Raw genomic sequence first — 25,695 nt, 5'->3', positions numbered from 1 at the left:
AAGCATGGCTAGCCTGAGGATTTTTTATATTATTGCACTTCAGTTTCATTCACTTGACAAATGCATTTCACATTTGACCATACCCACTTATTTACTCACCACATTAGCTAGTGTAGGAAATTGGTTTGAAAGCAACAATAACAACCAAAATAAAAAATAAAAATAAAAAATAATATGTCAGAGTATAGCAGTTTATTTAAGAAAAGGAAATGAACATGAAGGAAAGGGATAAGAACTAGAATACTACAGTTAGAAACATGATGCTTTAATCTATTATCAATAGAGCATACATGGATCCTGTCCTCAAAAATGTGAAAAATGTGTGGTTCTTTGTTTATTTGTTTTACAAAGAGTAAATGTAGTTGGCAACTACATTTGTACATTTGTATTAGCTGTACAATGTAGTACAACTAGTTTCCTCACTCAAGTACAGTTGAAATAATGTCATTCTCTGGATAATGTCAACTGCTGATGAAAGTAACTACTGTTTTAGATCTATATGCATTGTTCTGTGGTTACTAATACTGTTACATTTAACTGTGTCTGGAATCATTGTTGACTATTTCATTACATTGTCTCGGATCTTGGAGATAGACATTAAATTAAAGGACATTGGGGCGCCTGGGTGGCTCAGACGGTTGAGCGTCTGACTTCGGCTCAGGTCATGATCTCACAGTTTGTGAGTTTTAGCCCCGCGTTGGGCTCTGTGCTGTCGGTTTAGAGCCCTGAGCCTGCTTCGGATTCTGTGTCTCCTTCTCTCTCTGCCCTTCCCCTGCTCACGCTCTGTCTCTCTCTCTCTCTCAAAAAATGAATAAACGTTGGGGTGCCTGGGTGGCTTGGTCGGTTAAGCGTCCGACTTCGGCTCAGGTCATGATCTCACGGGCCATGAGTTTGAGCCCCATGTCGGGCTCTGTGCTGACAGCTCAGAGCCTGGAGCCTGTTTCAGATTCTGTGTCTCCCTCTCTCTCTGCCCCTCCCCTGTTCAGGCTCTGTCTCTGTCTCAAAAATAAACGTTAAAAAAAATTTTTTTTAAAAATGAAAAAACGTTAAATTTTTTTTTTAATTAAAGGACATTAAATCAACAGCTATTTATTACATATCTACTTTGTACTAGACTTGTAGCTGCAAATGCATTAGATGATTCCCACCAACCCTGTAAACATGCTCTTCATGCACCAGTAATTAATTTTGATTATCTAGTTCTGATTATGGGAACGTTTTAAGGGTTAAAGTGTTAATGTTAATGTGTTTGTTTGATTAATTTTAAAAGTTCAGGATCAAAATATCAAGACCTAACAAATTGTTATTTTTAAGGCTTCTGCCAAAAAAAACTGAGACCAAGAAAAGTCAGAGTTAATGGGTTAGGCAATAGTAAAAAGAGCCTTACAGTTTAAAATTTTACATTGTTAGCGACCAACTCTTGCTGAACAGAAATGAAAAAGAAAATCTGTGTGATGTGGCTCTTCTTTACTGACATTTACTTTAAATCCAACACTTCAGATTTAAAAAAAAAAAGAGGATAAGCAAAGTCAGATTTCAAATACAGTACAAGAAAAGTTAAAGTTGGTCATAATTGTTTATAAAGTCTTATGTCGACCTTCTTTTTATCTGGGTGAAAACATAACATCCATGGTGGACGATGGAAGTTTGAATCATTTAAATGGGAATTATGACAGTCAATTTTTAGTTCCTGTCCAATGAATTTTTGCAACAATTGGCATAGATAGTGGAATCATGCAGTTATTTTATTAGAAGATTTTGTACATAGAACACCGTCATACTAAATGATATGTAGTATGCCAGGTAATTAAAAGTATTACTAAAGTGCACATATTTAACAATCTCTTCATTGTGCATTTAAAATCAGTAACATTTTTGTTTGAGCACAGTTATATTAGTTTTTACCATCAAAACTATTAGAAGTATTATGTATTATTGCCCATGTTTTCTCATCACTCACTTGGCTCTTCAATTCTCTTGTCAGTTCACTGATAACTTCCCTCAAAATGTCACGTTGCAGGGGTTTAAGGGTCCGCTACGTCCCAGGCCCTTTTGTTCAGCACTTTATTTTGCCATCTCTTTCAATCCTCATTACATTACAACTCTACAAGATACACATGACTCTCATTTTCAAACTGGGGAAATTAAGGTAACACTATTAAACTATTTGTCCAAAGGTATGTGGCAGTAACACAGTTGAAACTCGGCTTCATATGACTAAGATTTATTATAAAGAAGACAACATCATGTTTAATAGTCAGAAATAAAGTATGCCTCTAGTGTAATAGTACCATAAAGAAAATCATTAGGAGCAAATGTCAGATGGGAAGGAACTGTCCATTACCTGGAAATAAGGCCTATGGAACTAAAAATGAATAAAATGTATCAATGAAAAGCAATACAATCTGCAATTTTCATAAGTGAAGAAATACAAGAGAAAGATATTTCTATACCTGTAGACATATCTGTACTCACCTATATTTTCATATGATCTCATATGCCAAACAGCTTTTTTTTTTAATTTACGAATGACCAAAAGTTTTTTTCAGACTTTATCCTTTAGTTGCGACAGTGTCTCTCTACTTACTCCTCAAGGTCTTTGTAAACTAGTTGTTACCAGAATTTTTGAAGTTGTTCAAAGAATAGCCCATATTTGAGTTGATTTTGGTTGTAGTACATGAGCATGTACTTTAATAAAGTAATGTTAATGAGTAGCATATCCTGTGAACTTTGCAAAATTTGATATGGAATACTAGAGATCATATGTTTTTTCAAGACAGTACATGAAGAAGATATATCAGAACGATGTAACGATCTAGATTTTTGAAAGGCCAGTTACACAATGGAATACTACGTGGCAATGAGAAAGAATGAAATATGGCCTTTTGTAGCAACATGGATGGAACTGGAGAGTGTGATGCTAAGTGAAATAAGCCATACAGAAAAAGACAGATACCATATGGTTTCACTCTTATGTGGATCCTGAGAAACTTAACAGGAACCCATGGGGGAGGGGAAGGAAAAAAAAAAAAAAAGAGGTTAGAGTGGGAGAGAGCCAAAGCATAAGAGACTGTTAAAAACTGAGAACAAACTGAGGGTTGATGGGGGGTGGGAGGGAGGGGAGGGTGGGTGGTAGGTATTGAGGAGGGCACCTTTTGGGATGAGCACTGGGTGTTGTATGGAAACCAATTTGACAATAAATTTCATATATTGAAAAAAAAAAAAAGAAAGGCCAGTTACCAATAAAACCAATATGCTAATTAGTTGACAACTGAACCAAAACTTAATTTATTCTTTTCATATATAGTTTCAGTCTATACTGAAAAACATGCAAGTAAGTACATGATTAAACGTAACTTTTACTCAGCTTTTGACCACTCTATGTGACAGAAAATTAATTTATATGTCAAACATTTTTAGACATCGAGTGAGAAAAATCCACTGATTTGTAAATTTGAGTTACACACGGTAAGGGATCAGTAGAAAGTAGCAGAGCTGCTAAAGAGGTGAGACTGCTAACGAGAGATCTCGGGACTTTCAAAAAGGTGAAGTTTGAAAGGGATGCAGGTTCAGAGTGGGGTGGCGGAAGCCTTGCAAAGCAACAAGCTGACAAAGTTGCAGGGGGGGGGGGGCGCAAATCCAGCAATGAAGTGTCAGTAATCGGTATTGTATCTTTAAATTAACATAAAATCATTTATAACTATACTTACAACTATTACTTCTGCTGTTTCACAGTTTGAAGACCATGCTTGTAACTAACTGAGTGGAAATGGTAACGTGTCAAGAATTAGGAGGTAAACTTCTGTTATGTATGTATGTATGTATGTATGTATGTTATGTATCTATGTATCATCTATCTATCTATCTATCTATCTTTTTTTGACCTGGTATTTTATGTAAAATTCTAAATTTATGATCTAAGTAAGAAGCTTGGTAATATGAAAGTGTTACATAATTATGATTTCCTCTTCCTTTAAAAATAAGAGACTCTATGATGGGGATGCTATTATTCTAGCCAGCAGAATAAAAAGCATGAATATCTCCACGTAGGTTTTGTTGGAAAATGTTCCCTAAATGGTTTTGAACAATAGGAGCTAGCCCATTACCAGAGCTATAATTTGCTAAGAAATACAAAGGGCCCCTAGTTTTGAGAGAACTGAATGACTGCCATTGTGTAGTCTATTTCAGGATATTCTTAGGAACAAGTGTAGTTACTCAGACTGACTTACTAAAGATAAGTTCCTAAGGAGGATAGCCTAGAGTAATCCATGTGTTTAAATTTAGAAGTGTCTCTTTGGAGAATATAATTATCTTTCTCACCCAGTCAAGTTTTCTTACTGTAGGAGTGGAGAAAGACAGCTGGTAACTACAGATGTGGGTCCTCTCATCTTAAAAATTAACACTGCAACTCCTTAACACATCTTTGCATTGGGTGGAGTTTGTTATTAATACTTTCAGAGAAAAACCAAAGCCATTTCACATAAGAGATATCACTTGTACTTTTGAAATGACAAAATAATGACGTTTAATTTTTGAAAATAAACCTAGGCCTTACTTTTTTTTTTCTTTTCCAAGTTTTTATTTAAATTCCTGTTCATTTACATACAGTGTAATATTGTTTCAGGAGTAGAATTTAGTGATTCATCACATACCACACCCAGTGCTCATCATAACAAGTGCCCTCCTTAATTCCCATTACCATTTAACCCATCCCCCTGCCCATCTCCCTCCATCAACTCTCAGTTTGTTCTCTGGTTTGCCTCTCTTTTTCCCCCCTAATGTTCATGCACCCCGATGTTTATAGCAGCAGATAGCCAAATTATGGAAAGAACCCAACTACCCATTGACTGATGAATGGATAAAGAAAATGTGGTATATACATACAACGGAATATTATTCAGCCATAAAAAAGAATGAAATCCCACCATTTCCAAGATGTAGATGGAGCCAGAGAGTATTATGCTGAGCAAAATAAGTCAATCAGAGAAAGACAAATACCATAAGATTTCACTCCTATGTGGAATTTAAGTTTTGCTTCTTAAAACATTTGCTATATTAAGGTAGAGAAGCTGACCTGTGTTTTTAAAAAGTTAGAATTTTGATATTTAATTGAATGTGAAATTATCCCTAACACAGAATCACATAGGACAGCCACAAATAACTTCCAAAGTACAATTCATTCAAAGTGAATTTAAGAGATTATCAATATTAACCCCATCTTCAAAAAGGGAACCCTTAATAAAAGGAGAATGCTTCTCTTTCCTTCTAGTTTTGGCCCATTAATATAGTAGAGTTCTCTTCAAAATATACTTCAGAAGAAACTATAGGCCTGGTTCTCTATTATATTCTGTGTGATAATAATCAGATTTAAAAGCAAGGCCATGGAGCACCTGGGTGGCTCAATTGGTTAAGCATCTGACTTCAGCTCAGGTCATGATCTCACAGTTTGTGGGTTCAAGCCCCACGTCAGGCTCTGTGCTGACAATTTAGAGCCTGAAGCCCTGCTTTAGATTCTGTGTCTCCCTCTCTCTCTGCTCCTCCCCCCACTCATACTGTGTCTCTCTCTCTCAAAAATAAACATTAAAAATATAAATAAATAAATAAATAAAAGCAAGGTCACCTTTAACACGTTATTACATGTATTTTTTACATTTTTATTTTATTATTTTATTTTTATTTTTATTATTTATAAATGTTCATATATTTTTTTGAGAGAGCAAGTAGGGGAGGGCCAGAGAGAGAGGGAGAGAGAGGATCCAAATTGGGGTCTGCACTGACAGCAGAGAGCTCAATGCAGGGCTCGAACTCAAGAACCGTGAATCACAACCTGAGCTAAAATCGGACATTTAACTGACTGAGCCACCCAGGCTCTCCTGGTTTTTATTTATCAGACAGAGACAGAGTGAGTGGGGAAGGGACAGAGAGAGTGGGAGAGAGAATCCCAAGCAGGTTCTGTGCTGGAAGCACAGGTCTTGAACTCACAAAACTGAGATCATGACCTGAGCTGAAAACAGGAGTTGGACACTTACCAACCATGTCACCCAGGTACCCCTTTATATATATATATATATATATATATATATATATATATATATACAATTTTTAATTTATATATATATATATAAATTTATATATACTTATATTTAAATTTATATATACATTTATATATACTGTAAAATTATATATGTGTGTGTATATATATATATATATATACACACACATGTAATTTTAAATTTATTTTAGAGAGAGAGAACATGCATGAGTGAGGGAGGGGGGCAAAGGGAGAGAGAGAATCCTAAGCAGGCTCTACTCAGCATGGAGCCTGACATGGGTGACCCTGGGATCATGACCCACGACCCTGGGATCATGACCTGAGCCAAAATCAAGAGTCAAAAGCTCAACCACCCAGGTGCCCCTTTCACACGGTCTTATAAACTGAAAACCTGAAATTTCTCTTAAAGAGGACAGCTGCCTGACATGTTATTCCTATGTTTTTCTCATCGTAACATTTTACATTTATATAAAAACATCATAGATTTTTACTAATTACTTTCAGGATAACCTATTCATATAAATTATCTTATAGCTATATATCTATACCTAGTTCCCTCTTTAGTGTCTTCAGTACTAAATTTACAAACAACTTCTTTCTAAAAGTAAACATCTAGCTAAGATTAAGCTAAAGATCATTTCCAAGTACATACTATAAAATGTTGACTGGGTTCTTCATAGGAAACTTTATTGGCTTGTTGGTTTTTTCTCATTTAAAAAATGTATTGGGACATCAAGATATCCATTACTAAGTCTTTATAGTAGAATATCCTTAAGCCAAGTTTTTATAGTAGGTATGCCGAGTTTCAGAATCACTTATGGCTTTTTGAAATTCAACTTCATTTTATGAAATAGCTGTCATTTCTCATAGATGATGGGCTTTTTTGATCTTTACTTAAAAAACATTTAAAGAAAATGTTTAATTTTTTTTCCATCTCAGCTGACTTTGTTTAGCTAAAGTAATTAGAGACAATTTGAAAACATTTGAAACCAGTCAGAAGCATTCTAGTGTGGAGAAAATTTTCAGTTACAAACAAGATTTTCACACTATAAAATATCAGAAATAATAGTTTCTGTTGCTTTTTTAATTGGGAAATTAGCATATACAAAGTTTTCTTGTTCTATTTGCAGAGTATGGAATTCTAAAGCTATCAGGACTCTTGGATTTCCTTTGTTTATTTTTATTCTTTTTCCCTCTTTTCCCACATGAGAGCAAAATAGATATTTATATATTCATCGAATTTTCCATGATACTTTTTAATGGACAAACCAAACCTGAAATATCTCTTCCAAGCTCACAGAAGCACATGTGTGAGAAATGGGATTCAGATTCAGATCTAGCCTACTCCAAATTTCTTTCCCTTGTTTCAGGCTGCCTTTTATCTACTAAATTTACAAAGGAGTTGTAAGTGACTTAATTAAGGTCACAGACAAGCTGGTAAGGAGCCACACCAGGACTCGAAATTTATTTCCCAGTCTCTTAAAACATACTCTTACCAATACCACACAGTCTCTCACTGTGTTTAAAAATGCAACTGGCGTACTTATCATCTCTTACTTCTGGACTTCATAATTCCAGTTTAGTGAGGGCGATGCTACACTTTATTAAAGCCATCCGTTAGTTAATTATTTTCCCTAGTTAACCACATGGTTTCATAGGCTGGAAGTAGCCTATAAAACTTAGAGAAAAAGAATGATGGGACATCATTCTTTTAACAATCTGAGGTCTTCTTATGCTTTTTCCTCAATTCTTCTCAATTGTGAAAATTTCCTAGCCTTAGAGGCCATGAGTAAAATAATACTAGGTCTCTATTTGGTCCAAGCTGTGACTCTCTCTTAAGGACAAGAATAGTGAGTCAAATTTACTTTTATAAAGATGTGTTTTATATATATACCTATAATTCACACACATATATAAGTTATTATATCTGGAGAGTAGTAATTCAGTGCATGCATATATGTCAGTTATCGATTTATAAGCGATGAATACACCCTTCATTATATGATTTGTGATAAAAGAATTTCTTTAAGCATTTCTCCTTTAAAGTGAGAAAAATGTCAAGCTTTCTGAACAGAGGGTGCTCAGGGGACACTGCCGGTTTTGCAGTTTCTGGCATACGTGGGGGTGGAGTGGGCCTTGTGGGTTTCAGGACCTCTGATGCAGCCTGCCTGAGCCACAGGCCCAGAATAGGATTCCTCTGCAACCTGGCAGGTTCGCCCTAGTGATAACCTGGGTACTGTCCTCTCCATAGGGACACCAAAGCTTGCTGTACCTCTGCCTTATCAAGACCCATTCTCACGGCATGCCTGTGCTACTGATTGCTCATTCCTTTCCCCACCTCCTGCCCTCCAGAGAATCGCCTCTTATTTGCATGGTAACTCCAGACCAGCTTTGGTCTGGTCAAACCCGGGAACTTGTCTGCTATCTGGTGGCTGAACCACGCCTTCTCCAACAAGGTCTGAACTGTTTCTAAGTTTGTCCTTCCTTGGGTGATCTCCCTCAGCCCTAGGGTACCACATAGGGTTTCCTTTTATTTCAATAGTTGATATGGATAATACTTTAGCATAGGTAACAATACTTAAACTTCACTGTTTAACCAACTGTATCATAGCTGTCTCCTGATTGAACCCAGACTGTTATAATTTATATTTATATAAGTTATAAGCTCCATGAAGGCCATGATGCTCAGCACTCTCTCACCTGCGTAATGCGCTGAGCCTTTAAGAGCACTCCATAATTTTTTTTTTTTTTTTCAGTGAACAAATGACAGGATTGGCTCCAGGTAGGTTGGATCCATGGGAATTTGAATCTCATGACTGAGTTGTTTGAAAGACCCACCTGGGAGGAAAACTTCACTTGTTTGGATAAATTGTACATACCAGGATTCTGTCCAGATCAGGTGCTCTTAGAAGCTTGGGCAGACACTGTTGAAGATCTACCAAACAATCAATCTTTTACCCTCCTTTTTTGTCAGTACAGCCTGCCTCCCACTATGCAGCAGGAAAATGACAAATACTCTCTTTATAGCTCTTATCTCACATTTTCTGCTCCATAGTGGACCATAGTCAGTCAGTCAGTCAGTCATCCATAAATTCACTCATTATCCATACATTACAGGGCCTACTATATGCCAGGGAGCTCTTCTAGTTACCTAGGATACCACATTAAGTTTCCTGACCTCCTGGAACATACATGCTAGTAGGGGAGAAGGAGAATAAACCATAAAGATAAAAAACTAGTAAGACATTGTTGTGGCCAACAAAATCTGAAAGAAAGTGTGTTTAGTACTACTGAGAGAGATTTTTCTCCCTGCTAGAGACCAAGCCTTCAAAATTCTGGTTTCAGGTTGACTGAATTCACAATAGAGTGCTATTTATAATATATTACAACCTTTCTTTAATAGCAATAACCATTTATTAATAAAGTAAATCCCAGGTAATAGCTGGCAAGGAACATTTTTCTGAGATTTTCTTCTCCCTTTTTTTTTCTTCTCCACCCCCCACCCTTGCCTTTTATTAAGCTGTTCCAGGTTCACAGCAAAATTCAGGGGAGGATACAGAGACTCTCCATATACCCCTTGCCCCCACACATGCATAGCCTCTCTAACAATATCCCCCCAATGCCTTTGTTATAACTGATGAATGTAGACTGACACAAAACAATCACCCAAAGTCCATAGTTTACATTACAATACACTCTTGGTTTTGTACAGTTTATGGGTTTAGGAAAAATGTATAATGAATGACATGTATTATTATTATGATATCACACAGAGTATTTTCGCTGCCCCTCAAATCCCCTGTGCTCAACCTGTTCATCTCCTCTCCCCTCCACCCCTAGCAACCTATGATACCTTCCATAGTTTTGCCTTTTCAAGAACATCACATAGTTGGAATCATACAGTACGTATAGCCTTTTAGATTGGCTTCTTTCACTCAGTAATATTCACTTAAATTTCCTCCATGTCTTTTCATGGTTTCATAGCTCATTTCTTTTGAGCACGAAATAACAGGCCATTATCTGGATGTACCACAGATTTTTTAGACATTCACCTACCACAGGACAACTCGGTTGCTTCCAAATTTTGACAGTTATGAATAAAGCTGCTATAAACATCAATGTACAGGTTTTGTGTAGACATAAATTTTCAATTCCTTTGGGTAAATATCAAGAAACACGAATGCTGGATGACATATTAATAGATGTTCAGTTTTGTCAGAAACCACCAAACTCTCTTCCAAAGTGGCTGTACCATTTTGCATTTCCACCAGCAAGGAATGAGTTCCTGTTGCTCCACATCCCTACTAGCATTTGGTATTGTAAGTGTTCTGGATTTTGGCCATTTTAATAGGTGTTTAGTGATAGCTCATGGTTTTAATTTGCATTCCCCTTTATAGTATTAAAGGGATTTTGTTCTTTGTTTTCCTTCAATATTGTGTTGGCTATTCTAGGTCTGTACCTCTCCATCTTTATGCTTTTTTATTGGCCTGTATAGTGCTTTGTACATTGTAAGCATATACGTGCTTGGATCATGATGCATGGTTTATATGATGACCCACCGATATAGGCAATAATGTTTAAGTACTTACTCAGTGAAGGATTAAAAATGCATATTATGTATATATACTGCAGCTAAATACCAAATTAGATATCCATATATATGTGCATATATACATAGAGAAATACATGAATATACACCATGCTAATAAGTCTTTATTTGCAAATTAAAAATTGTGTTAATGGAATGTGCTTAGAGTAAATTTGGAGTAAACTTTACTAGTAATCTTTGGAATCTACTTTTGTGTTAGCTATCACCTTTAGTCTCTATCTGCACATATTATTGGATATTGACATCTAGTAAACTATTTCACTTTTTACTTTGATAACCAAAAATATTCTTTTTTAATAAAAACTGTAAAATTACTTTGTCAATATATTGGAGGCACTGTATAATTTAAAAGTGGCTCAGACTACATTTCTTCAACTGATCTTGAGCTTTCTAAAACACTAAGGTATTTTTAGAAACTGTTGTTAGTTACTCATTACCAGTAGGGTAGTCCAATTCCTCCACTTTACTTTTTTAAAAATTTATTTATTTAGGGGCACCTGGCTCAGTCAGTGAAGTGTCCAACTTCAGCTCAGGTCATAATCTTGTGGTCCGTGAGCTTGATCCCCGTGTCAGGCTCTGTGCTGACAGCTCAGACCCTAGAGCCTGCTTCAGATTCTGTCTCCCTCTCTCTCTCTGCCCCTCCCCAACTTATGCTCTCTCTCTCTCAAAAATGAATAAACGTTAAAAAATTTTAATTTTTTTTTATTTGAGTTAGTTAACATACAGTGTAGTATTGGTTTCAGGAGTAGAACCCAGTGATTCATCACTTGCATATAACACACCCAAGTGCCCTCCTTAATGCCCATCACCCATTTAACCCATCCTCCCACCTACCACCCCTCCAGCAGGGGTGTCTTTCTCTGTCTGACTTATTACGCTTAGTATAATGCACTCTAGTTCCATTCACATTGTTGCAAATGGTAAGATTTCAATCTTTTTGATCACTGACTAGTATTCCATTTTGTGTGTGTGTGTGTGTGTGTGTGTGTGTGTGTGTGTGTGTATTTATATACCACATCTTCTTTATCCATTCATAAGTAGATGGACATTTGGACTCTTACCATAATTTGGCTACTGTAGATAGTGCTGCTATAAACATTGGGGTGCATGTGCCCCTTCAAATCAGCATTTTTGTATCTTTTGGCTAAATACCTAGTAGTGCAATTGCTGGGTTGTAGGGTAGTTCTATTTTTAAGTTTTTGAGGGGCTTTTCAAACTTACCTGAACCTAGGCTTCATCTTTAATTCAATCTTATTCTGCATTACTTTACTATGTGCAAACTCTGGTCCAGAGAGACTCCTCAAAGTTCAATGAACATATATTCATATTTTATCTTTTACTTTTGTTAAGGTGACTTTCTTCCACTTCTTTCATTATTTACATCCCAAATGTCATTCCAGGTACAAATCAAATATTTCGCCTCCAAGAAGCCTTTCTCACACACTTTAATGATATTAGCTGCTTTGCTTGTAAAAAATAGGTTCTTTCATATTCAGAAAATTCAGTATCATATTAAAAGGGCTTACATCTCATGAGACTTTAGATATGCCTAAAGAAGAATTTGACTTTGGGCTGATTATGCACTATTATAGGGGTACTGTGGATCTTCAATCCCTGGCTAACTCTGAAAATGGAGTATGTCCTAGAAAGTGGAAAGATGATTAGGAAGAGGTATGTGAAAACCTAAACTAGGTGCATAGTGAGCAGTGATCATTCAGCAGATGGCTCTTGAGTGAATAAATAAGAACTACATTAATTGTGGTCTATTCTTACAATTCAGCTATTATATTTTAGTCCATGGAAGAATAAAAAGCAATAAGAAAAGATGGGTTCAAGTTTCTGCTTTTCCTTGCTAAGTTTTTTGGGCCAAGGCAAATTAAATAAACTCTGAGACTTATTTATATTAGTTGTCAAAGATAAATAGTCATTATAAATAAGAAAAGATAATGAAAATAAATTTGTAAAGCTATAAATTACTACAGCAATAAAATTATTATTACTGTAATGCATGCTTATCTTAAGCATTACGTGGAAAATTAATTGAGAAAACCAAAATCTTTTAAGAAAACCAATATTTGTTTAAATATTGTCCAAATGAAGGAATTTGTTTGCATACTCATTTTGTAAATGGCATTAAAAAAATAAGAATGTGACCTCTTACATCTTTTTTTAAACCATAAGGTAGGCTAGAAGGCCAAGTAGCAGAAGACTGCCTTGGCCTCTTTTAAGAAAGCAGTCAGGGGCGCCTGGTTGGCTCAGTCGGTTGAGTGTCGTACTTTGGCTCAGGTCATGATCTCTCAGTTTGTGACTTCGAGCCCCACATCGGGCTGACAGCTCAGAGCCTGAAGCCTGCTTCAGATTCTGTGTCTCCCTCTTCTCTGCCCCTCCCATGCTCATGCTCTTTCTCTCTCTGTCTCTCAATAATAAATAAACATTAAAAACAAAACAAAACAAAACAAAAAATAAAGCAGTCAGACCTAAAAGCAAAAGGAGAGAGAATTTAGGAAATTCTCTGACAGCATTGCTTAAGATGACTGTCATGAAGCTGGTTCTGGTATTATTTGACACAGGAAAGGAAGGCAATTCTACTTTAAAGTTGTTTAAAATTATGCAACAGCAACATAAGACAAAAACAATACAAACAGCAAGTATTTACTGTATGCTAGGAAATGTATCACATGCTTTACCTTTATTTTTACTCATTTCTTCCCCACCAAACTCTATGAGATAAACATTGCTGTTCCCATCTTACAGATAGTTAACTTGTTCTTAGAGTTAAGATCACACAGCTTATGTGTGATGGTGGAACTGGGATTTTAAACCTGAAATTATCTGATGCTACAGAATACATGTTACAAATAATATAGCAATATTGAGAGAGAAATATCTAGTTCAAAGGCTGAAAGAGTTTTATAGCTGCAGCCATAAACTACTCCTTAGCTTTGGCTTGCAAAGCTAAAAGAAATGCTTTAGTTTTAATAAGGTGATAAGTTTTTTAAGAGAGAGAGAAAAAGCTGGAGGAAAAAAGAGCTTTCAAAATACCAAAGCTGAACGTGGTTGGCTCAGGGCCATGGAGGCCTATGACCCAAGGATTTTGATGGTTAAAAGAGTTCTATGGATAATAGGCTACCCCAAGTTTTTTAGTTAAGTAACTATTAAGAGTAGGTTTCTTATAAGCTGAGCTAGTTAGCCCATGTGCCCAGATACTAGTGACGTTAATATCTTACTTCAATTGATTTTTCTTTTATGGCTATGTTTAGGTGGCAATTATAAACACTATTTATTAAGCCCTTATTTTGTGCCTGATATTGTTTTAAATGCTATACATTTTATCCTAACAATAACTCCTCAAGGTAGATACAGTACTTCTCTTCTCATTCCCGTTTTAAGGATGGGGAAATTGTCACGATACAATTCCAGGCAGACTGATGGTGGAGCCTATATTTCACCATTATATTATACAGATGTTGTAGTAAACTAGTAGCTACAATAACTCAGTAAGTGCTATTTTATTCATAATAATTCTGTTATTTAATCAAAACTCTATTTTTCTAAAGTTGTTTGTCTTAATTGTCAGTGAACAGATTTAGTGATTAGTAGTGTTCGCTATAATGTTATTTACTGACAACTAATTGGAATCAGTGAGGATAGCCATATTAGTTTGTTCTTTAGAGAATGTGTTGTTGAATCACTATATTGTACATCTGAAACTAATATAACGCTGTGTGGTAACTATCCTGGAATTAAAATTTTAAAAGAAAATAAGACTATTAAAAAAAGAAGTTAAATCTATATAATGATCTCGTATTTTCTAGAATCTATGATTCGATGTCACATAAGTGAAAGGTAAAGCTAGAGGATTTTAGGACAGCTGCTGATTTATTGAGCTGTTCATGTTTTAATAGTCAGAAGATATATTATGAATAGAGACTTTGACAAGGCAATTTTTTTGGCTTTGTATTACTGCTCCAAAGTGATATATAATAAGTTCATACTATGTAGTACTTAAAATCAAGATAGTATTTATTATTATGTGTGACACAGGTTGATTACTTCTGAAATGTTGTATTTTGAAATTTGATGTAACTAACAGATTATGTTAAGAATGCAAAAATTTTATATTAGATCAATAATATAATTTTACTTAGTTAATAAACCTAAAATATTTCTTTTTTTTTTAACGTTTTATTTATTTTTGAGACAGAGAGAGACAGAGAATGAACGGGGGAGGGGCAGAGAGAGAGGGAGACACAGAATCAGAGGCAGGCTGCAGGCTCTGAGCCATCAGCCCAGGGCCCGACGTGGGGCTCAAACTCACGGACCGCGAGATCGTGACCTGAGCTGAAGTCGGACGCTTAACCGACTGAGCCACCCAGGCACCCCAATTTCTTTCTTAACCATATTGACTAGAACCTTTTGTGACCAGATTCTATAATGAAGTAAAGAAAATTCAGGCATTGTAAGAACTTTGAATCCTGGAAAATAGTTTTAAATTAGATATATTGAAATCATTATTTCAAAACCAAATTAAAATTTACCAAAATGAACTTGCATATGTTAATGGATTTAAATGACTGGACTCTAATAATGCCATGTACCTGGATAAAAAGTGAAAGAGAATCATTTTTAACCTTTTGTTTGTCTGTAGAGCACCACCTGGAGCGTTGAGTTTTTCACATTCAATCAAGTATTGATTTTGCATCTATAAAACTATTGTACTAGTGAGCAATAAAACTTTTTCAAGAAAAACTTAATGCTTATAATGAAGTATGAGTTAATGTGTGGACTTCTGAGGTTTACTATACTTTGGGGAAATTAAAAAAATATGATATCTGGGGCGCCTGGGTGGCGCAGTCGGTTAAGCGTCCGACTTCAGCCAGGTCATGATCTCGCGGTCCGTGAGTTTGAGCCCCGCGTCAGGCTCTGGGCTGATGGCTCAGAGCCTGGAGCCTGTTTCCGATTCTGTGTCTCCCTCTCTCTCTGCCCCTCCCCCATTCATGCTCTGTCTCTCTGTCCCAAAAATAAATAAACGTTGAAAAAAAAAATTTAAAAATATGATATCTAAATAGAACATATTTTATACTAATATACTAAAACATTTTAGAAGATATTTCAAAATCTCTATGGTATATGAAGAGTTTGAAAAAATTAGACTTTATTATTACAAGATATAGATATTTTTAAATGCTTATTTTTTTTCAGTTAATAACTGTACCGCAGTTCTTGTTGAAATCATGATATTGAAGGTAATAGATGGGTGTGTCAAGTTAACAAATGTAAAAATTCATCATTAATAAATGTGAACTGTTATCTATTCATCAGAAATAGGGTTGAGTCGGGGCGCCTGGGTGGCGCAGTCGGTTAAGCGTCCGACTTCAGCCAGGTCACGATCTCGCGGTCCATGAGTTCGAGCCCCGCGTCGGGCTCTGGGCTGATGGCTCAGAGCCTGGAGCCTGTTTCCGGTTCTGTGTCTCCCTCTCTCTCTGCCCCTCCCCCATTCATGCTCTGTCTCTCTCTGTCCCAAAAATAAATAAACGTTGAAAAAAAAAAAAAATTAAAAAAAAAAAAAAAAAAAAAAAAAAAAAAAAAAGAAATAGGGTTGAGGGGCGCCTGGGTGGCTCAGTCGGTTGAGCATCCTATTTCAGCTCAGATCCTGATTTCACAGCTCATGGGTTCGAGCCCCGCATCGGGCTCTGTGCTGACAGCTCAGAGCCTGGAGCCTGCTTCAGATTCTGTTCTGCTCATGCTCTGTCTCTCTCTCTCTCTCTCTCTCTCTCTCTCAAAAATCAATAAACATTAAAAAAAAAAAGAAAAGAAAAAGAAAGAAATAGTGTCCAAAGCATGGTTTTGACAGTTTTGATGATAATATTATTATCTAAAAGTCTGTTATTTTAAAAAGGTTCCTTTAAAAGTTAAGGTGACCTATAACATCTATTATATCAGTGACAAAAGGCCAAAATACACTACTTTGATATATAAATCCAACTTTTTGCAATTAGCCTAAAAGTTCTTTTAGAACTAAATGATCAAACAATTCAATATATTCATGGGAACATGCAGTCACAGAATTATAATTAAAATAAAAATTGATGCCGTTAATTTTAGAAATGATTTAATTTGGTTTATATCAAAAGAAGACATTTAAAGAAAGAAAAACCTCCAATACACACTTTCAGGCAGTTCTGGCTGCTGGCAGCCTACCCCTTATCTAAAAAAGAATGCTTGTTGGCATTATGTTCCATCAATTCGTTTGTGATTTCTAAATTAATTCTGAAGGAAACCACAACTTACTTGAAGATCCCGCTGAGTGTCTGTGTGCCTGATTTTTTTTTTCTCTCTTTACAGACAAAGCACTTCCACTGGTCATGGAAAAAAGGTCTAAATCCGTGTCTTCTCTGCTTACAAGTCTTGCCTGGGAGCAATGGGAGAGAATGTATACAATCATGAAACAAAATATGGCATTTTCTGAATGCAGCTCACATTACCCCAAATAAACAAACAGGCTCTGTCAAACAACCTTCTTCAAAATGATACCACAATCCTTTACTGGTGCCCAGGCAGAACAAATGCACTATGTCAAAGCATTTCTTGCAAATAAGAGCCGATTTTAAAATTGAGGTTTGCTATTTGAGTCTGTACAACAAAAGAAAACATTTTAGTACAGTAATTTTGATGAAAATCAATCTTAAAGGCAACTGGTGAAACTTGAAACAGCTTAACATCACTTATTTACCAAGTATATTATTTAATTCTTAATTGAATGTTAGAAATGTCATATTGGATTATTTTCTGCAATATTTGTATTTCACCAGTTATAAGTATTAGTCTTCTCAACAATATTCCTCAAAATGCCTTTCATTCCATAGTTGTATACTACAAAGTCATAAAAGATCTCTGCCTTCTCGTTAAAACTATTACTAATATAAAAATATTATGCAGTAAGGCTAATTTAAGGGTAATGGTTAATATATAGAAATTTCAAGATATATTATTTTAAGGACATAGAATTAAATAATTTATTTCATCTAAAATTACCATTTGAACTTTTATTACTACCTTGGACTGAACCTAACAGTTGAAAGAATCACTTCTTGCCTATAGAATATTATTTTACATAATGTCTAATATTATTAAGTACAGATTTATCAGGATACAGCCCTGAAGTAAGGGAAAATGCCACGATGGAAAGGAAAGCAGCCTCAAAATAACTAGGATTTAACCCAAACCACAAGATGCTTGAACTCCTATGAGAAAGCACTGTCCTTAATGTTTGATGTGAGACAAATTTAAATAGAGCAAAATAATATCATAAAACCATCACTGTGCTTAAAAAGCTATCCTCATATAATGGGCTACAAAATCTCATGAAAATAGAATCTAAAGATCATTCTCTATCTTTGCACTTTTCCCTTACATACCCCTCCCAACTTCTTCGCACTCTCATGTGCATGAATAGACAACATTCTATGTCAGTCACTTTTTGATGTACCCGGCTAAGTGATACAATTGCATTGTCAAAAGACCACAGTAGAAAACTGTTGAAAAATGAAATAAATAACAATTGGCTTCTAATTTATACCTGTGATTGGTATGAAAAATATTATATATTCTTTCTAAAAATATTTCAGTTAGTGTACGAAAGTACGTATCTAATATTTCCATTAGTATAGCTCCATCAGTACTAAGACTTAGAAAGAACCAGTCATAGGGCACCTGGGTGGCTCTGTCAGTTAAGTGGCTGCCTTCGGCTCAGGTCATGATTTCCCGGTTTGTGGGTTCGAGATCCACATCATCAGGCTCTCTGCTGTCTGCGTGGAGCCTGCTTTGAATCCTCTGTCCCCCTTTCTCTCTGCCTCTCCCCCACTTGTTCTTTCCCTCTCTTTCTTTCTCTCTCAAAAATAAACAAATAAAACTTTATTAAAAAAAGAACCAGTTAGGAGTAAGGGGGAAGTACCAACGCAATACTACAGTTCTGGTGAGATCAGTTAAAAAAAAACAAGGAAAAACATGTTAACCCCTTAAGGACCCTCCTGTTAGCTAAGGAGGCTTTAACTACAAAATTCAAGATTTTAAAATCAGGTTTTATCTGCTTCAATTTGATGACATAATTTCACATACCTATTTAGAAAGTAGAAACACCCCCCCCCCCAAACACTAAAAAAATTAAAAAAAAAAAAAAAAGGCTCAGTTGGTTGAGCGTCCGACTTCAGCTCAGGTCATGATCTCACGGCTCGTGAGTTCGAGCCCTGTGTCAGGCTTTGTGCTGACAACTCGGAGCCTGGAGCCTGTTTCGGATTCTGTGTCTCCCTCTCTCTTTCTGCCCCTCCCCTGATCTCTCTCTCTCTCTCAAAAATAAATAACATTAAAAAAATTAAAAGAAAAAAGAAATCCCACCCATCCTCCAAATACGATCATACCTACATGTCAAGAAAATATGTGTGAACACATGCCTTCCATAAATCCCATTACCATCTAACCATTAACACCCAAAAGATTGTTTCTTCCAAAGAAGAAAATAATTAATGTCAGTTACTAACTGGGTCAGATTATAACAAGGAACCAAATTTAGAAGTGAAACTTAACAGAAATACACAATTTCACAATAGTGCCACGTGGCAACTTAAAATACAAACCCATATGTTTCATAAAGGGGTTAGTGAAAGGTCCAGCAGTGCATCTGAGAGCCACATATGCATTAATATGCAGATTCTCTTTCTGAAAACATTGCCTTTTAAATTGAACATTATTCTTCCTTTAACTGACCTTTCTTTATTATTTCTCTATTTTCTTCTATATCATGCAGAATGGATATACTTAAAAACTGAGTATGACTGCCCATGCTTTTCTTATTCTACAAAAAAAATGTATACTTAATTCTAAAACACTGTAATATTAGACACTTTGTATGGTTATAACACAATAAACTGTTTTGAGTCAAGGTTAGATAAGAATATTCTTATGTGCAATTCAATGGCAAATATTTTTTAAATAGTAATTTTGCAAAACTCTCATACGTCTTTGTTTTCTGAACTGGGTGCATTTATGTGGCCCCTACCTGCAACATTTGTAACATTTTTTTCTCCATATTTTCACAATAAAATGAGGAGCATGAATATTTGAACATGACTTTTAAAAAAAAATTAATGATGTTTATTTTTGAGAGAGAGACAGAGACAGAGCACAAGCAGGAAAGGGGCAGAGAGAGAGGGAGACACAGGCTCCAGGCTCTGAGCTGTCAGCACAGAGTTGGACATGGGGCTCAAACTCAAGAACAGTGAGATCATGACCTGAGCCAAAGTCCAACGCTTAACAGGCTGAGTAACCCAGAAGCTCCTTTTGAACACTACTTCTAAGCATCTGGAGCCTGATTCACCTCCAACCCATGCAAATTAATTACAAACAGAGAATCTCTCACATCTAATAAAGAACAGGGAATTCCTCTTTCTTCTTTTTTTCATAAACAATATTTTATTAAATATTTATTTGTAACATAAGTTAAGACATACTAAACTGCACACATAAAAATAAATATTTTTTTCCTTATTATCTAGATGTTAAGTTTATTTATTTATTTTGAGAGAGACAGAGACAGCACAAGTGGGGGAGGGGCAGAGAGAGAGGGAGAGAGAATGCCAAGCAAACTCTGAGTTGTCAATGCAGTCTCACGCGGAGCTTGAACCTGTGAAACCATGAGACCATGACCTGAACCGAAACAAAGAGTCGGAGGCTCAACCTACTGAGCCACCCAGGCACCCCTAGATTTTTTTAAAAAGAGAAATAAGGGCGCTCAGTCAGTTAAGTGTCTGGCTCTTGATTTTGGCTCAGGTCATGATCTCAGGGTTCATGAGATGGAGCCCACACTATCAGTGCAGAGCCTGCTTGGGATTCTCGTTCTTCTCTCTCTCTGCTCCTCCCCCTGCTAGCTCTCTCTGTCTCTCTCTCTGTCTCTGTCTCTCTCTTTCAAAATAAATAAATAAATAAATAAATAAATAAATAAATAAATAAATATTTTTTTAAATAACATAACAAGAGATATAAAATTTATTTTTTTAAGTTTATTTTGAGAGAGAGATAGCAAATGGGGGAGGGGAAGAGAGAGAGGGGGACAGAATTCTAAGCAGGCTCCACACTGTCAGCACAGGGCCCAATGTGGGACTCAAACCCACAAACTGTTAGATTATGACCTGAGCTGATAGCGTCAGCTGCTTAACTGACTAAGCCACCCCAAGAGAAATAAAATATATAAAGCAAAGTTCACTTATAACCTATCTTATAAAAGTATTCAAAAATTTTAGAATATTATTTTCTGCAACTTGCTTATTTTTCACTGTCTATTATATTTGTAAGATCTAGATTTGGTTCATTGATTTTACCCCTCCATTTATAGACATTATCATCATTGCACAAACCCCCTTTCTCATATGAGGCAGAGGCCTCATTATATAACATATGTGGGCATGGAAGACACTTTAAATGTTTTATACAGCTATAATTTACATACAATGAAATGCACAGACTTTATTTTTTTTTAATTTTTTTTTAATGTTTATTTATTTTTGAGACAGAGAGAGACAGAGCATGAACAGGGGAGGGGCAGAGAGAGAGGGAGACACAGAATCTGAAACAGGCTCCAGGCTCTGAGCTGTCAGCACAGAGCCGGACGCGGGGCTCAAACTCACGGACCGTGAGATCATGACCTGAGCCGAAGTCGGACGCTTAACCGACCGAGCCACCCAGGCGCCCCAAAATGCACAGACTTTAAACATGAAGCTCAATCATTTTCAAAATTTTTATTTTGAAGTAATTTAAAATTCCTACAGAAGTTGTAAAAATTGGTACTGAGAGTTCCCTGTATAACTTCCAGCCAGTTTGCCCAATGATATATAAGGAAAGGGGGATTCATAAAACCAGGATATTTATGTTGGTACCATACCATTACTAAACCACAGACCTTATTAAGATATTAACATTAATATTATATAGTCACTTTAACAATTTTCCTAGTGATTAACAATGTTTAACATCTTTTCATGTGCTTATTTCTCTCTAAAAAGCCTCTTAGATGAAGTATCTATTCAAGCCCTTTGTTCGTTTTCTCATTACACTGTTCAATTTAATTATTTTTTACAGATGACTACCATGATGGTTAATTTCACGTAACGACTTGACTAGGCCATATAGTACCTAGACATTTGGTTAAACATTACTTCTGAATGTGTCTGTGAGGGTGCTTCTGGATGACGATACCATATGAATGGGTGGACAAAGTATACCAGATTGTCCTCTCTGACATCACCTAATCCACTGAGGGCCTAAATAGGGCAGAAAAGCAGAGGAAGGGAGAATTCACTCTCTCTGTTTGACAGATGGAGCTGGACTGTCTGTCTTCTCTTGAGACTGGAACTTACACAATTGGCATTTCTGGTTCTTAGGCCTTTAGACTTGGACTGGATCTGACACTATCAGCCCTTTCAGCCATCAGGCATATAGACTTAGACTAGAACCTATACCATCCGTTCTCCTGGTTCTCAGGCCTTCAGCTCCGACTGGAACTACGCTCCCAGGCTCTCCTGACTCTCCAGCATGCAGCCCATGGGACTTCTTAGCCTTTATAATCAAATGAACTAGTTCCTTATAATAAATTATATGTAATTTATTATATTATTAAATAATAATATTTATTATTATTATAATAAATAATATATAATCTATTATAATAAATAATATATAATCTATTATAATAAATACAGAATATATCTATAAATTCCAGAGGGTCAATGTTGTAAGTTTCAGGCCAAGTCTGAAAGTCTTGAAATCAGGTAGTGTGACACTTCTTACTGTTCTTTTTCAAGATTTCTTTGGCTATTGTAGGTTCTATATACACAGACAAAGAGATTTTAAATATGAATTTACATATTAGATATAGGCAAATATAGATATAGATATGGATATAGGTATCTTATTGATTCTGTTTCTCTGATGACCCCTGACTAATGTAACTACCAAATGGTTCCTTCATACCTCTTTCCGGTAATTTATCCTCAGAAGCAGCAACTGTTCTGATTTCTTTCACCATGGACAGGTTAGTTTTCTCTGCTCTTGAACTTAATATAAATACAATCATACAGTATATACTCTTAACGTGTCTGGCTTTTTTCACTCACTATATTGTTTTCAGTATTCACTTATGTTGCTGTATGTATCAGGAGATGAAAATACCTTGCTGTTTTCTTTGATAAGTTTTCTAGTTAAAATTTTTTAAATGTTAATTCATTTTTGAGAAAGGGAGAGAGACAGAGTGCAAGCAGGGAAAGAGCAGAGAGAGAGGGAGACACAGAATCCGAAGAGAGCTCCAGGCTCCAAGCTGTCAGCACAGAGCCCGATGTGGGACTCGAACTCATGAACCATGAGATCACGACCTGAGCTGAAGTTGGATGCTTAACCAATGGAGCTACCCAGGTGCCCAGAGAAGTTCTATAATTTTAGCATTTACATCTAGGCCCATAATTCACCTCAAATTGGTTTTTAAGGTGTGAAGTAGCAATCAAGATTCATATTCCCTGTAGATATACAGGGGTCCGGCACTATTTGTTGAGAAAAATATTATTTTTTCCCTCTGTTAATTGCTGTAGTACCTTTAAGCAAAATCAACTAACCTTGTAAGTGTGGTATTTTCGGGACTATTATTTTCTATTAATTGATTCTTCTGTCTTTATTCACATAACATATAGTCTTGATTACTGGGACTTTATAGAAAGTCTTGAGATCAGGTACTGTGAGTCTTATTTTTCAAGACTGTATTGACTATTGTAGGTCTTTCGCATTTCCACATTTTATAATTTGTCCATTGCTACTAAAAATCTTTCTAAGAGTCTACTGAATTTATAGATCGTTGAGAATTGACATCTTACAATTTGAATCTATGCATGAGTGTGGTATATTTTTTTGAAATTTTTAAAGCAATATTTGGTGGTTACCATTATAGGATCTTTGAACATCTTAATGTTAACATTTATTCTTAAATATTTTATGTTTTTACATTGTGGTAAATAGAATATATTTTTTTTAATTTTTAAAATCTTTATTTGTTTATTTTAAGAGTGAGAGAGAGCACAAGTCGGGGTTGGGGTAGAGAGAGAGGGAGAGAGAGAATTCCAAGCAGCCTCTGTGCTGTCAGCTTCCAGTCCAACATGGGGCTCAAACTCACAAACCATGAGATTGTGACCTTAGCCGAAATCGCTTAACTGACTGAGCCACCCAGGCATCCCGGTAAATAGACTATTTTTAAGTAAAGTTTTCTAAAGTTTGCTGCTAATATCTGATAGAGCATACAAGGAACTATTTTAATAAATTCTGACAGATTTCTTTACAAAATAACTGTACCAGCTTTTATTTTCATGAGCTGTACATCAGTGTCTCCACATCATTAATAGCACTTTGCATTACCCAACATTCTAATGTTTGCCATTCTGATGAGGATAGTCATGCAACTTCTTAGCTTTAATTTTTATCTCTCTGGTCATATAACTGAGCATCTCTTTATGTACATTTATGCATTTAGGCATAAACTGTGTAAACTGTCTATATACACATTTTCTATTGTATGTATATACTTTTTTTCATTAGGTTACCTGACTTTATATTGTTTATTTGCAGAAGCTTACTTTTTATATGGATATTAAGCTATTGTTACTTTTAGGCACTGAAAATAGTTTGTCCATATCTGTAATCTGTTAACTTTTTCCATAAAATCTTTCATAGGAAGTAATATTTAATTTAACATAGTCAAGTCAATCAATTTTATTTGCCATATAATTTGTATCATTTGTATCTTTTAAAAGAGTATTTACTGATAAGTTGCAAATATATTCTTAATTATTTTATTTGGTCAGTTTTATAACTTCACTTTTCACATTTGAGACTTCAAATCTTCTAAATTCCATTTGAATGTGGTTTATGTTCAGTGCTGTTTCTTAATGCTAATTTACTGAATTCTGTGTACTAAAAATTTTGAACTTTCTCATCTTTATCATATATTTTTCTATACAGTCACAGGTCTACTTCTAAACTATTTATATCCATTGGTATATTTGTACCATAAAGTTTAGTTTTATATTAAGTCTTTATATCTTGTGATACAAGTTAGCTTTCCTTTTTCAAAGTTGATTTACATAACATTGGGCTCTTATTCATCAATACGCATTTTAGAATGAGATTCTTCAGGGGCATCCGGGTGGCTCAGTTGGTTGAGTGACCAACTTTAGCTCAGGTCATGATCTCCCAGTTGATAAGTTCGAGTCCTGCGTCACTATCTGTGCTGACAGCTCAGAGCCTGGAGCCTGCTGTGGATTCTGTGTCTCCTTCTCTCTCTCTGCCCTCCCCTGCTCATGCTCTGTCTCCCTCTCTGTCTCAAAAATAAATAAACATTAGGGAAAAAAATCTGTAGAATGAGATTTTTCAGGTTCCTAAAACAAGCAGCTCTGCAGATTTGCAAATTGATAGATTTGCAATTTTATAGATTTATTTGGAGACAGTTGACACATTTTAGGTGCTAAGTTGTTGCATCTATGGATGATAAACTTGGTAAGTATACTGGGTATTATCATATCTCACATGTAACAACTGAGTCAGATTCTTCCAGTTGCTGAGAAAGTTGAAGCCTATGGGCTCTTAGCTGAATACGTCTCTGGAAATTGTCCTTAGCTAAAGATGGTTGCCCTGCCTAAGCCAAAGCCTCTTCTGAGGAGATGCAGTAGCGTAAAAGCCTGATCTTCTTGCCTCATATGCTAACACAATTTAAAAGGGCCTTCTTACCACTGGGGCTCCCTTCTCCTGCTGCAACTCTATTGCATTTTATCTTTTCCCTCTGCTCAATCATGTTTCTTTCACCACTCAAGGGAGTCGTTTGTGAAAGCCTTCCCCAACGAATGTCCTGCACTCAAATACAAGAATCTCAGAATATGTTTTCTGGGGGAACTAAGACCACCTTCTGCAGAAAAATCCTGGAGTTTTGGGGGAATAAACTTAATTAGCA

General features: G+C 35.8%; 1 protein-coding gene across 1 annotated transcript in view; it reads right to left on the bottom strand.

Annotated features, from left to right (window-relative positions):
* Nucleotides 1–25,695, bottom strand: part of LRRIQ1 (leucine rich repeats and IQ motif containing 1) — a 206,696-nt gene that overhangs the window by 6,307 nt on the left and 174,694 nt on the right. Inside the window, exon 26 of the mRNA XM_032594019.1 lies at nucleotides 16,953–17,073. Within this exon, the coding sequence (XP_032449910.1) occupies nucleotides 16,953–17,073 (121 nt within the window). The remainder of the gene's footprint in view (nucleotides 1–16,952; nucleotides 17,074–25,695) is intronic.

Source organism: Lynx canadensis, chromosome B4 (assembly GCF_007474595.2).
Source record: "Lynx canadensis isolate LIC74 chromosome B4, mLynCan4.pri.v2, whole genome shotgun sequence".
Lineage (NCBI taxonomy): Eukaryota > Metazoa > Chordata > Mammalia > Carnivora > Felidae > Lynx > Lynx canadensis.
This window is presented reverse-complemented; position numbering and strand designations above follow the sequence as displayed.